The sequence below is a fragment of the Leptidea sinapis genome, chromosome 26 (assembly GCF_905404315.1).
Source record: "Leptidea sinapis chromosome 26, ilLepSina1.1, whole genome shotgun sequence".
NCBI lineage: Eukaryota > Metazoa > Arthropoda > Insecta > Lepidoptera > Pieridae > Leptidea > Leptidea sinapis.
The window spans coordinates 2,775,239-2,789,692 of NC_066290.1; the positions used below are offsets into that span (position 1 = coordinate 2,775,239).

At 37.2% G+C, this 14,454-nt stretch overlaps 1 protein-coding gene and 1 long non-coding RNA gene across 3 annotated transcripts in view; one reads left to right on the forward strand and one right to left on the reverse strand.

Moving 5' to 3' along the window:
- LOC126972379 (erythroid differentiation-related factor 1) overlaps positions 1-14,454 on the forward strand; it is a 35,090-nt gene that overhangs the window by 17,380 nt on the left and 3,256 nt on the right. The window contains exons 2-9 of one of the 2 annotated variants that reach the window (XM_050819074.1): positions 2,712-2,847; positions 3,014-3,142; positions 3,502-4,144; positions 5,714-5,881; positions 7,098-7,317; positions 7,796-7,964; positions 9,813-9,952; positions 11,474-11,628. In XM_050819074.1, the coding sequence (XP_050675031.1) occupies positions 2,773-2,847; positions 3,014-3,142; positions 3,502-4,144; positions 5,714-5,881; positions 7,098-7,317; positions 7,796-7,964; positions 9,813-9,952; positions 11,474-11,628 (1,699 nt within the window). In that variant the 5' untranslated portion in view covers positions 2,712-2,772. Of the gene's footprint in view, positions 1-2,711; positions 2,848-3,013; positions 3,143-3,501; positions 4,145-5,713; positions 5,882-7,097; positions 7,318-7,795; positions 7,965-9,812; positions 9,953-11,473; positions 11,629-14,454 lie in introns of those variants that run through there. The other variant, XM_050819075.1, reaches the window with a different exon arrangement.
- Positions 7,790-12,259, reverse strand: LOC126972406 (uncharacterized). The gene is made up of 3 exons (XR_007731135.1): positions 12,146-12,259; positions 9,088-9,171; positions 7,790-7,925 (listed from the first exon to the last, which is right to left on the reverse strand). It is a non-coding gene; the product is annotated as an uncharacterized LOC126972406 (long non-coding RNA).

The following is a 14,454-nucleotide window of genomic DNA, read 5'->3' on the forward strand; positions in this document are numbered from 1 at the left end:
AAAAGTATTTCTTTAATAGTTTAGGTTAGTCTTAGTAAATCATTCTATCGCAGTGATTTGGAGATGAAGCTTATCTAGAATTTCTGGACAATCAATTAACACTTCAGCTATTTTCACCAGGAGAGTAACATCAGCTATTTCAAGACGATATATCTTCTAATATATAAAATTCTCTTGTCATGGTGTTAAACTTTGAACTCCTCCGAAACGGCTTGACCGATTCTCATGAAATTTTGAGTGCATATTGGGTAGATCTGAGAATCGGACAACATCTATCTTTCATCCCCCTAAATGTTAAGGGTGGTCCAGACGATTTTTTTTTTAAATTTTTTGACATTTTTTTTTAATTTTTTTGACTTTGAGTAAGCATTAAAAAATACATACAACTTCAACTTCTTACTTTTGTATCGCGATTTTAATATCGGCAATACAACGTTTGCTGGGTCAGCTAGTATACACATATATATGTAGACTACACAAACATGTAGATTTACGTATTTTTACTTTAACAGCTAGTGTAATCCATTCGCCTTCTGCCGGACTTGTAAATCTTTCCGCGTTGCTATTAGGACGCCGCCACCAAGGGTGTGACCCGTACTCGAATAGTCACGTTCACGGCGCCATACTGAATACCCGGTATCGAATAATTCACCGTCACATACACTAGATAGACAAGTAAATACAAATAAAAAAGCCTTTTATTCCCATACTAAATTACATAATTACATTAAATTTAATTAAAATACTGATTATAATTCTTAGTTAATTTGAAGCAAACTGAAGGTATATAGATATAGTAAATACGCAAAAATCAAATCAAAATTCAACATACTAATAAATAAATGGATTAAATGATTACCAGGGAATTATGAAGCCAACTGTAGGTATAAAGATATACTAAATACGCAAAAATCAAATCAAAATCACTTTATTCATGTAGGTCACGGAAATGACACTTATGAATGTCAAAAATGACTCTTATTAAATTTACCACTGAAGAAGTTGTAAGAAACTCATTACCACTCTTTAAATCAACATTTACATTTTCATCGTTTTACAAATTATTTCAAATACAAAATATTATAATAAAATAATATATTAAGTGATGCAACAAAAATACTCGAACGTAAAATAGTCAATGCCTTACACGAGTAAGTCAAAAAAGTGAATGTAAATGAATACATAACAAAAGTTAGTGAGTACAGTAGTTGTATCGTCCACACACACCGTAAAATATGAAGGAGAGTTTCCGGTAACAGGATCATCCTGCCACCACAAGTAGCGCCCGTTCACGAGCATGACGCATGGGCCAGCCATCGCCTCCCTTGACCATATTTTAGGGACGCAACCCACAAGCAAAGCAATAACATTTAAAACGAAATAGTGGTGCGATGCACCGACGTACAGAGTGACGGTATATAACTGATTTGGATAGCGGAAACACAAGACATACCAGCCAGGTATCACACACAATTTAGTGTTGTTAATATTTTACAATAACAAAAATAAATAAAATTGATAAATAGAAGTAATGAATGCGTTCGCGCCAAGCAGTTATAAAGTGAGCTATCCATATTTGTTTATATATTATATGTTGTGTATATGTGTCTTTTAGTATGAACAATGTTTTAATAGTTATTACTCATTAAATTGAATTTTATGTTTGCATTGAAAGAGGAGACAGGGTGACCCCCTGTCACCTAAGCTATTTATTGCTAGAAAACATCTTTCAAAACATAGACTGGAAACCCAAGGGACTGTAAGTTAACACCAGCTATTTAAATCATCTCAGGTTCGCTGATGATATAGTTATTCTGTCTGAAATATCCAAAGATCTATGCGAAATCCTATGCACACTTGATCAAGAAAGCTCGAAAATTGGATTACAAATGAATGCTACCAAAACCAAAATTATGACAAACAGCATCAAATTACCCATCAGAGTCAAAGAAAACAGAATGGAATAATAAAATAAAATTAAATAAAATAAAATAAAATTAACAGCTACATCTACCTGGGTAAGCAGGTATCATTTAAAACAAATAACGAAGACGAATTCGAACGAAGAACAAAAATAACCTGGAAAAAATATTTGGTCACTCAAAGACATCTTAAAAGGAGACTACTCGATGAATTTGAAAAAAATTAAACAGTATTTGATACCTGCACAATGCCCTGTTTTTATATGGCTGTCAAACATGAAAATTCGCGACAAGAGCTAAACAGAGGATCAGGACAACAAGAAGACCCATGGAGCGTACCATATTAAATATAAGGAAAAACAACAAAATCAGAATGTCCCCACGCAAGCCCTTAAAGTGAAATGGCAATGGGCTGACTCAGAACCACGCAGTGGACCTATAGGAAAACTACGAGCAGGCAGACCGAAAAGAAGGTGGGCTGATGAAGTAATAGATATAGCTGGGAAAGACTGCCAAGTAATGGGTAAAGACAAATCGACAATCGAAAAAGTTGGAGGAGGCCTTCACCCGAGAAGCGGTTCATATCCAAAAATAGCACATACGAATAAGTAACACTTACTAACATCTAGATATTAAGAAAAATATTAACTAACACTAAATAACAACTTCTGAAATGTACATATATTAAGGATATGAAATAAAAAGGCTTTATTGTAATTATTATTATTACACATTATTTTTGTGTTCAGATACGTCATATGTTGTTTATTTAAAATTAAGGTAAAACAGTTCTTCTTAACAGGTACATAAGGCTGAAAATAAAAAGGATAGCGAGGAATTGGAGAAAGAGATGGATGATATGGCAGTACAGGTGCGCGGTCTTGCTCTACGCGACATCGGACATAGATCTACTAGACACGACACAGTGAGTGAAAAAAATAATTTTAAAATGAAAGTATCATATATTATATTTCGCATTGTAATAAATTTCGTTTTTGTGTGCATATATTAAGTCTATGATATGTCAAAATATTGCTTTCTTTGCGCTGACAATGTCCCCTGCATAACATAAAAAAACTTGTGTTTGCCAGGACGAAAAGACGAAGGACACGGGGGGCAAAGGCCTTGGCGTGGAGGTACCGGAGCGATGTGGCAAAGCGCTCAGTCACGCGCTGAAGGGACTGTTAGCTCTCCATCATCTTACTATTGACAAGTCTAAGGTAACCCTTCGTATAAATGCTACAGCTAATTTTAAATATTCCGCAAACTGTATGTATCTAGTGAACTGATAGACGCGGTTATGCCGGACATTTCTTTAAAAAGGCCTTTCATTGTTTCGTTCCGAACGTCCGGTGTTGGAATTCGGCTGCTTGTTTCGACCCACAGAACTCTTAAGTCCTCCCCATGATAAATGCGGTAAAAGATGCAGAACCGACATCTTTCCGTGTTCTATAATCCTATCGGATTACTATCGTGTACTTATGCTAAGTAAGTTTGAATTCTATTGCGTTCAGCTCCATTAAATGAAGGTAAATAAATAGAATATTATACAATCCTAAAACCAGCTTTTCCAATTTAGGAAGAAGAACGGGAGCGTCTCAAACAGCAGATCATCATCGAAGAACAGCATCCTAAAATGGCAAACCCCTACGAGCCTATCAAGATGGACTATGAACCCATAAACAAAAAGAAAGAGCCGCAGGAACATACCTCTAGAAGTCGGCGACGGAAACGTGATAAAAAGCAAACCAAAAAGTCTGGAAACTGTCTAATCGAGACCAACTCTAACGTAGACAAGAATGCCATTTTGATCAGAAATAAGATATTGCAATGGCAAGAGCCGAATAGAGATGATAACTTCGCGTGGAAGATGCACCTGAAGACATTGCTTTACGAAAAAATATGTTTGGCTTACGCTACTTTAGCTGAGTACAGCTATTCGCACGAGCAGTACGGCTTCTCGCTAAAATACATTGATATAGCCAGTAAATGCCAGAAGCTGTTAAGCAGCATGATATTGAAGAGTCGAGTGGTGGATGCGTCCTGTCTTGTCGGGAGAGTGGGTGATAACTTCATCCAGATTAGTAAACATTGGGGTAAGCTGGAGCAATTCAGGAAACAGTTTAACACAGACCATGAGATTGATGCAGTGATAAGAATGGAGATTGAGAACGATTTGAGTGAAGAGGCTGACGGTGTCGTTACAGATGAATTTGATTTGGGTGAGTTCTTGCAAATGTCTATAATGATAATACTTTTAATCAAGAGTATAATAATGGTAATCTTGAGGCGGTGACACTACATAACGACCTAATAATTCCAGATCATCAAAATGATTTGCGTTTTCTTTAAACAATTCGACACGTGTTTCGCCTCTACACGAGCCATTCTCAGGACGTGTAGACTTGCCAAAATCTGGCAGGAGACTGTGGATGCCTCGTGTAGAGGCGAAACACGTGTCGTGTTGCATATGTTATGGATAATATTAGAACTATATTGCTCGGTGACAATTTTGTTATATTATTAGGCGGCGAAATAGACAACTGTCATTATGTTAACCTCACAGATGACAATGCGTCTGTTGTCTATGGTATTTCTCTGTCTACAGGTAATCGTCGGCTATAAATTGACCACAGCCAAATAACAATAATAAATAAATTTTGACAAAAAAACAACCGAATAGTGTTTTTGCTATTCCAAAACAATAGATATAATTTGCACTAAAAAGTATAAAAATAATTGCGTATTTTTATAAAATCTATGATTATTTTAATTTTTGGAATCGGTGTCCTTCCGCTGCGACCCGCTCTCGCCTATAACTATGTATGTCGTTACAAGTCTATCTTGGAGGATTGTGATATTGAGTTATTCGTAAATTTATCATCCACTTTGCTATACGTATGTATAGCAAATTTAAGACTTTTATGGTTTTCTCATGGATGCCACTGTCAGATCTGGACCAAATTACAATGGGACCACACGGGAAGCACCAGCTTTCAAATAAAAAAAGAATTATCAAAATCGGTTCACCTAGTCGAAAGTTTTGAGGTAACAAACATAAAAAAAATAAAAATACCGACGAATTGAGAACCTCCTCCTTTTTTGAAGTCGGTTTAAAATAATAATTGCAGCGCATCCACTTACAGTATTGTTTTCACACATATAAAAATGAATAATTTCGATATAGAAAAGATTATTATCGAAATTCAAAGTAGACCATCAATTTAGATTTTCGGATAATTCCTGATCAGATTATTCCGATAGAGATATAAAAATAAAATGCTAAGGCAAAATAAGGATAAACCCACCACTGTTTCTTTTTTCTCTTAAACTTTCTTTTCATTCTTACATACAGCAGTAGTGCTATCTCTTGGAGGTTCATTTTGATACCGCCTCAGTGTGGTGTGGCGAATCTGGTGTCTAGTTTGGTAGCTTACGGACACCAAGTTGGTGCGACTGCTTGCGCCACCGTGGTGTCCCGTATATATACCCATATTTATTCAAGAGTATAGATAACATAATTATTTAAATGTGTTAGTAACTTAAAATATACCTTAAACTAATGTTATTACTTAAATTATAATCTTGATCCTATCCGAATAAATGCCTCCTCCATCTTCTTCCATAACTCTCTACACCCAGTTTTTACCTGCCACTGTAACGTCTACCTCGGTATCTGTTACCTGAGTGACCACTCCATCTTGTCGCTTTTAAAGTCCATCTTTGGTCTGGGACCCTAGCCTCGTGTCTGCCCCGGTGAAATATAGCCCTAATGAAATATATAATGACAGATATATCGCTGCCCACGAGCGAGACGGAGGCGATGGTGTCGTCGTGCCACTACTACCGGCGAGCGAGCGAGGCGCGGCGGGACGGAGCGAGCAGGCGGGCTGAGCTACAGCGGCGTCTGGCGTCCGTGTGCAACGAGCTGGCTGTCAAGTACATGAGCGATGCACAGAGTATGTATAGGACGGCCAACGAGAGGAGATAAAGAACGTAAACAAAGTTCAAGGGGTTCAAAACATTTTCATCGATATCTTTGATTGTTGAAAAAAATTTATGTATTTCAAAGGTAGTCTAGAGCTGCCAGGCTGTGATTCCATAATTAAAATCAACAACAGCAATAGTCAAAACTAACAGTAACGGATTAATAATAACAAAAACTAAGTAAATATGGAAACGAAAAAAATTTTATCATTTCAAACGCAATTCAAACAGGACTTGTTCACAAAATGGCGGACCAAATTTTGACAACTACGCAACGACAGCTGTCGTCGACCATAGCCACGTACGGGTGATAGGGACAGAGATAATAGTCACTCGCTATCGCAATGTAACATAGTAACGGTCAGTTTATTTATATTCTTTATCTCCTCTCGTTGGCCTTAGTATAGGTATTAGAAGTAAACTGTGTTATAATAATGATAACATATTTAAATGAAGAATAATTACTGTGAATATAATATTAAAAATTATGTATAATATTAATAATTACAAATTAAAGCAGAATGGTCAAAATGTAACTAGAGGTATTTAGTGAGTATTTCATAATAATATGTAGATTAACATTCTTTTTTGTTATTTGATTGAGTTCTCGTGACAGGCTTCGTCATGCTCGTTTAAAAGTCTCTGCTTGTGGCGGCGCCTTGGCACGAGTCGTTCCCTTCCTTAAAATATGGTGGCGATGGCTGTTCCATGCGGCGTGCTCGTTATCGGGTGCTACTTGTGGTGGCAGGATGATCCTGTTACTAGAAACACTGCTTCATTTTCATAAAATTAGTTTTTATTTATTTTTATATTCGCTAATGGAATGCTCTCAAAATACCTTTATTTATTTACGATGTGTGTGAATAATGCAGCTACTTTACTCAATTACTTTTGTTTTGTATTAATTTACTTTTACTTTTTTGTTCAACTCATGTAAGCCACGTTTGAGATTCTTGACATTTAAGTATTTTTGTTGCATCACTTTACATATACCTATTGTAATTGAAATGATTTGTAAAACGATGAAGGTGTAAATGTAGATTTAAAAGAGCTCTCATTAAAGCTCAACCCTTTACGAAGTGATGGTAAATTTAATAAGAGAAGTAAACTTTTGACATTTATAAGTGTCATTTCCGTGACCTACAAGAATAAAGTGATTTTGATTTGATTTGAATAGTCATATTTCAGGTGTATACTCGAAGTTCTTCGCCGAGGAAGACGAGGGGAGTCCAATGGCGCAGCAATACCTGGCGCAGTTCACGGCCATGTCGAAGAAGTCTTCGGAGCTGCTCGACGAAGCGACGGAGATCTTCGAGAGGGTCAACGACCTGCCCAATTTAGTGCTGCTTTACTGCAACAAGGCGCGGTATATGAGGTTCAAGGCCCACTGTGACCCGGACGGCTCGCTGTAAGTTTTAGAATGTGTATTTTGCCCTGCATTACCTGATTACCTATTTTTTTTTGTGAAAATAAGGGACGAGACGATGGTAATTGATACGCCCTGCACATTACAATGCAGTGCCGCTCAGGATTCTTGAAAAACCAAAAAATTCTGACTACGCACTACAATTGCGCTCGTCGCCTTAAAACATAAGATGTTGCGTCTCATTTGCCCAGTAATTTCACTAGCTACGGCGCCCTTCAGACCGAAACACTGTAATGTTTACACATAACTGCTTCACGGCAGAAATAGGCGCCGTTGTGGTACCCATGATCTAGCTGGCATCCCGTGCAAGGGGGCCTCCCACTGGTATGTTAGACTATAAGGTATTTATGTCATTAGCCTTGTAGCCTGAAATAAATAATTCATTAAAAAGCGTGTAAGGGCCTATTATGTGTATTTCTCTTTACTATAAAATACTGTAGAAACGTCTCCGTTGTGTTAGGGCCCCCAAGTCGAGCTTGTACCGTGATGCAGAGGAGCTGTACTTGAAGTCTCTCCGAGTGCTGGGCTCGCGCGAGTGTTGCGGCGCGGCCTCTGTGTGGGACCTGGTGTGCTGGGAGCTCTCCTGTCACCTGTATACCAAGGCCACCCTGCTGTACGAACACTCCAAGGTAATAATAAAGGGATATTGCTACCAATGACTTTCCAGTTCAAGACATTGGACTCGAGACTCTCTTTTGACGACCCATATAGCTGAATGGTTAGTCACTCTGACTACTAAGCTAGAGATCCCGGTAGGTATTTATATGATGAATATAGATGTTTGTTTCCGAGTCATGGATGTTTATATGTATTTATGTATGTTTAAGTAAGTATATTGTATTAAATATGTCATTGTCTTGTACCCATAGTACAGGCTATGCCTAGTTTGAGGCAAGATAATTTGTGTAAAAGTGTGTCAATATTATTAGTATTATTATGACTGGTACTCCCGATATATATTTTATTTCCTTGAAGCCGATATTTCAATTCAATTGTATGTATCGTGGTCACGGCGGAACTGGGAAGGCGGCGAGAAGCTCTTGACAGTTTGACACTTGACACTAAAGTACATCAGTCCGCCCATGTAGCATCTGTTTTTAAAAGTTTTCAGAAGAACTTTTAAATAGTATCTTAATTGAATAGAATATTTATGTTATTATCTTAGAGTGTTAAGATGTTGAAAAAAGATAATAAAAAGTATATTATTTTGAAATATCTGATAATTGTCTTAAATCATATTTTTTGCATTAAAGCTGAAATGTTTCTCTTCTATAAGAGCGTCAAGTGTTTCTCAAGCAGTGTTGTTGTGATGCATAAAAAAAGAAAATGTATGTTTTGACTTTTTATGAAATAAACAACATCTAGCAGAAAAAACGGTTATTTAAAAACTTAAAAAACTCGGCTACTTTTCTGTGTAATTTGGAAATGAAAAAGCTCTTAAACAAGACAGTCGTCAAACCCGTTTTTTAAATAACCGTTTTTTTAAATTTATTTTTACGTTTAATTATTGAATGAATTTTGAGTTTTTGCCACTTTAACTGTTACCTTATGTTGTGTTCTGAATCAAAATTTATAACCGGTGTCACTTTCGAGTCGTTCAGGCTGCAGAGCTTGCTATACATTTGAATTTGGCGCAATAAATGCGCCATTTTATTTTTTTTATAGATTGATATACCCAGTATCACATTTAAATAACATAACCCTCCTTCTGGCGCAGTCGGGTAAATACATTGTTCACAAAAGGATAGTTACCAATTCCTACGAGGCTCGTGAAATTTGTAGGCATGAGACGTAGTTGAGGGCCTCAATACACCCAAGCAGCGCATCGCACTACACCTACGTATAAAATAAATCAAGTTTAATAATTTAGCAAATAAATTATAAATACCAATATTATTAATTGAACACAAAACGCACACCATTTGATGCTTTTTGACAGTATTTTAATAAAAGATTTAAGATTGATTCACAGTTGGTATTGGCCAGAGTCAACGCCAAATAAAAAATACAAATGAATGCCTCGTTAGAAATTAATTTTCTTACAAATCTTCCGCCCGCATATTTGTAGTATATTTTTTTTATTTTTTATGATAAGAAGGGGCGAGACGAGCAGGACTTTCAGCTGATGGTAATTGATACGTCCTTCCCATTACAATGCAGTGCCACTCAGGATTCTTGAAAAGCCCAAAATTTCTCAGCGGCACTACAATTGCTCTCGTCACCTTGAGACATAAGATGTTAAGACTCATTTGCCCAGTAATTTCACTAGCTACGGCGCCCTTCAGAGAGAAACACAGCAATGCTTATACATTACTGCTTCACGGCAGAAATAGGCGCCGTTGTGGCACCCATAATCTAGCCGGCATCCTGTGCAAAGGAACCCCCCACTGGTATGAGGGCAATTCTTTCGGAGGATGTGTACTATATACATTTTAGAAGTGCACATGCACAGAGATGGTAATGTATTTCCATTCCAGGATCCAGCAGAAATAATGGAGTCTTTCAAGCATGCGCTCAAGTACTGTCAGCTGAGCCCGGGGCCGAGGCAATATCTGTACCAGTTCCGTGCAGCCATGATCCACACTCGGCTAGGGTCGCTGTATCATGCGCAGTACAGGTTCGTATTAGAAGTACATCGTAAGGTGATATAGAGAATTGCTTAGTACAATTTATATTAACATTTCTTAGTCGCCGTATTGTATTAAAATTCTTATCAAGTTCAGTTGTTTCGACTTCTTAGAATTAGAATTGTTAAAATCTTATGTGATTATATAATAATGACTAGCTGACGCAGCAAACGTTGTATTGCCGATATTAAAATCGCGATGCAAAAGTAACTGTTGATCGTAGATGGGTGAAAAATTGAAGTTGTATGACTCATAATCAAACAAATTTAAAAAAATATGTCAAACAAATTTGGCGTGGACCACCCATAACGTTCAAGGGGGAAAATTAGATGTTGTCCGATTCTCAGACCTACCCAATATGCAGTCAAAATTTCATGAGAATCGGTCAAGTCGTTTCGAAGGAGTTTAACTACAAACACCGCGACATGCGAATTTTATATATTAGATATTAATAAAATGCTTAGATAATTTTCTTACGCTCTACAGCTTCTTTTGAATACCTTGGTATTTCTATTTAATTTTAAAAAAAGCGTTGTACAGCTGAAAATATATATATATTTCTTCTGTACGTGTGTCCACAGTGAACTCCTAAACGGCTGGACCGTTTTGAATTAAATTTTCTGTGTGTGTTCAAGTAGATTCGAGGATGGTTTAGATTCACAATCGAAGTACCTCCCAAATGGCTGGAACGATTTTGATGATTTTTTAGACTTTTCCAGTGAATTTGTAATTGGTTATATTCTCAATACAGTCGACATATAATTCTCCTACGTGTGTTAGTGATCTCCTCCTAACGTCTGGACCGATTTTTCAAATTTAACACGTGTGTACAGGATAACGTCTGTCGGGTCCGCTAGTATATATAAATATATATATACCCCCTTATTCACAATAGTCTGCTAACTTAAAGCATTGCTAATTCTCACTCTGTCTTCTTCTATTGACCTAAGTCAGAATGAGACAAAACACTCCTAAGCGGCTGTTTAAAGTTGGCGGACCATTATGAATAAGGGGGAAAGTATATATTATATAATACTCACTCACCGTCACGAGACTATCAAATACTACCATGAATATTGTAAGAATTACTAGTACTGCTTCATCTGATTCCTGCCGCCGAATCCCACCTTCGCATGACACGCCACTAATTAGGATATCATCCCCACCATCTGGATGTGTGGCGGTCCTCCACAGTGCGATTTTTAAGGAGCTTTCTTCCACGTACTACAAAGAATGAACTTCCTTGTGCGGTGTTTCCGGGATGATACGACATGGGTATCTTCAAAAAATGCGCGTACACCTTCCTTAAAGGCCGGCAACGCTCCTGCGATTCCTCTGGTGTTGCAATAGAATGTGGGCAGCGGTGATCCCTTAACACCAGGTGACGTACCCTCTTTTGTCTTCTTCCATAAATAAAATATAGTTACTGATTAATAAAACATAACTAACAACTAAAATAACATTCAAATGCTTATGAAAAGTAATATTGTTAACATGATATTGTTGTTCAGGTCGTTGTCACCTGATAACGACGGTGCCAAGCGGCGTGCCCTGATGACCCTGGCGTGCACCAACTACGAGCGATCCACGATGATGCTAGCGACCCTGGAGGAAGTAGCCCTGTTCCTGACGGCCAGGCTGGAGCATGTCGCCGCGCTCGAGATGGGTGGGTGTTTATTATGACAAGGGACGAGACGAGCAGGACGTTCAGCTGATGGTAATTGATACCCTGCCCAATAACAATGCAGTGCCGCTCAAGGTTCTTGAAAAACCCAAAAATTCTGAGTGGCATTACAATTGCGCTCGTCACTTCCAGACATAAGATGTTGAGTCTCATTTGTCTAGCAATTTCACTAAATATGGCGCCCTTCAGACCGAAGCACAATAATGCTTACACATTACTGCTACACGGCAGAAACACAACCATAACCTAGCCGGCATCCTGTGCAAAGGAGCCTCCCACCATATTAACCAAGTCGTTGAGAGTACTAGAGAGTTCTGTATTCAAATTGGTTTTAAGTTGTTATGCTAATAACGTGATTTTTATTAATATTCTGAAGGTAATACCGAAAAATCGCACTTTATTATTTGATGTATTTAGATCGGTATTTTACACACCTTAAGTACAGTTTATCTGCCAAAGCCACTGTAACCCAATCTCCATAATGGTCCATCGTTCTTACCTGTGGTGGGAGCATGCGTGCATTACAAACTTTCAGCTTTATAAAATAACGTAGGTCTGGGGTCCACGGGCTCTTAGACTATTGGGCCACCTAGATATAATTTTGTAAAATACCTAAAAAAATAAAAAAAAAACATTATATTGACAGAAATACCAAAGTTAACAAACGAGCCAACTTTATATCTATAATCTCAAATATAAAAATTCTTTGACAACACGCATTTTTATATTTTAATCTTAACAACCTTAATACAATATAAAATTACTGTTGACATATCATAAAACACTCCACGTCTAAACTTGTGAGTTGGCAATGCGTCAAATATTAAATACTTACATAGAAGTTTAACACTTTATTTGTTTCGGCATACAGTCTCGTTGACAATGGAATTAACCTTTGTCTGTAAAGTAATCACTGTTTGATCTCTTGTTTTTAAATGCTTATTTGTGATGTGAGAGAATTTATGATTAGGTACTGCTTGTTAAAATCCTTATTTAATATAATTAATTCATTCGTTATGTTTTTAAAGTGATAACCCTCACTTCTAGGATTTATAAAATTCGCTAACAAAATTTTATGAACGATGCGAGACTCGAACCCACGGCCTCTGTCGTTCCGTGCCAGTGCTCTGCCAACTGAGCTAACCGTTTGAGTGACGTATCGTCATAAAATTTTGTATACTTTGTGCAACTCTCAGGTTGTGGCTTCATCTACAGGATCTACTTTGTGGTTGATAATCTGCTCAAACCCAATATTTTCATATTAGGAAATTGACTTAAGATGTCTCTCTTGTAAATCTAAACAATTTGTTATGTTTTTAAAGTGTTTTTTATGTTTTTAACTCTAAAGTTTGTTATTATTTTTAATTGTTATAAATTAAATTTGTATAGAATAAGGTAATCTGAAAAGAGCAAGAAAGGTTTACCAGTGGGAGGCTCCCTTGCACAGGATGCCGGCTAGATTATGGGTACTACAACGGCGCCTATTGCTGCTGTGAAGCAGTTATGTGTAAACATTACTGTGTTTCGGCCTGAAAGGCGCCGTAGCTAGTGGAATTACTGGGCAAATGGGACTTTGACGTTGAGGAGCGCGATTGTAGTGTTGCTCAGAAACTTTGGGTTTTTAATTATCCTGAGCGGCACTGCATTGTGATGGGCAGGATGTATCAATTACCATCAGCTAAACGTCCTACTCGTCTCGTCCCTAATTTTCATAAAAAATAAAATAAAAGGTGGGAAGACGAGCTATGCGGGAACCACTACCAAATAAAATTAAACTTAAAATACGTTTTAAACGTTATGTTCCGATTTTATGCACGTTTTGCACTAGATTCGTATTCTCCTGTCATTTTGCCGTAGAAGGAATCGGAGCCGCGCGTCGACGACAAGCTACCAATATTGTTCTACCAAATCTAATAAAAAAAAAAAAAAAAAAAAAATTATATATTAGATGATGTTTTAGGTTGTCAACTCAATCAAACGTAAAAAATAGTAGCATACGCATCTTCCAACAATTGCCGTTAGATCTTGTTACAAGAATACGCATCATACGATTTCTCTAAATCGGAACGTAACTTCATCACAATCGGAATCGAACCGTCGGAATGTTACAAGAATACGAAATTTAACTTTTTGACATATGTTTGCTTCGAATCTATTCTCGTTTTGTTACAAGTATAGGGCTAAGGATTGGCAAGAGATCGAATAGTATGGAGTTAGATGTGGGAGGAGGAGGTCTTTACACAAATAAACAAAATTTTATGACCGATGCGGTACCCGAACCAACGTCCTCTGGCGTTCCGTGCCAGTGCTCTAACCAACTGAGCTAACCGTTCGAGTGACGTATGTCGTACGTCACAAAATCTTGTATGCTTTGTTCAACTCTCAGGTTGTGGCTTCATCTACAGGATCTTCTTTACAGTTGATAACCTGCTCAACCCCAATATTTGCATATTAGGAAATTGACTTGATATGTCGCTCTTGTAAATCTAAACAATTTGTTATGTTTTTAAAGTGATAACCCTCACTGTTTTCAAATTTTATTTGTGTATTAATCCTAGAAGTGAAGGTTATCACTTTAAAAACATAACATATTGTTTTTGACATGTTTGCTTCGAATCTATTTGGCAAGAGATTGAACAGAGCGGAGTTAGATGTGGGATGTTTGATGTGTGTGGTCTTTGCCGAAAAGGGGAAAATTGCCGACAATTTCGCTATAATTATAATCTTAGCTATTTTAATATTACTACATAAATTGTTTCCATAAAAAATTTAAGACCTAAGTAGATCGTTTGGATAGTGAGACGCAAT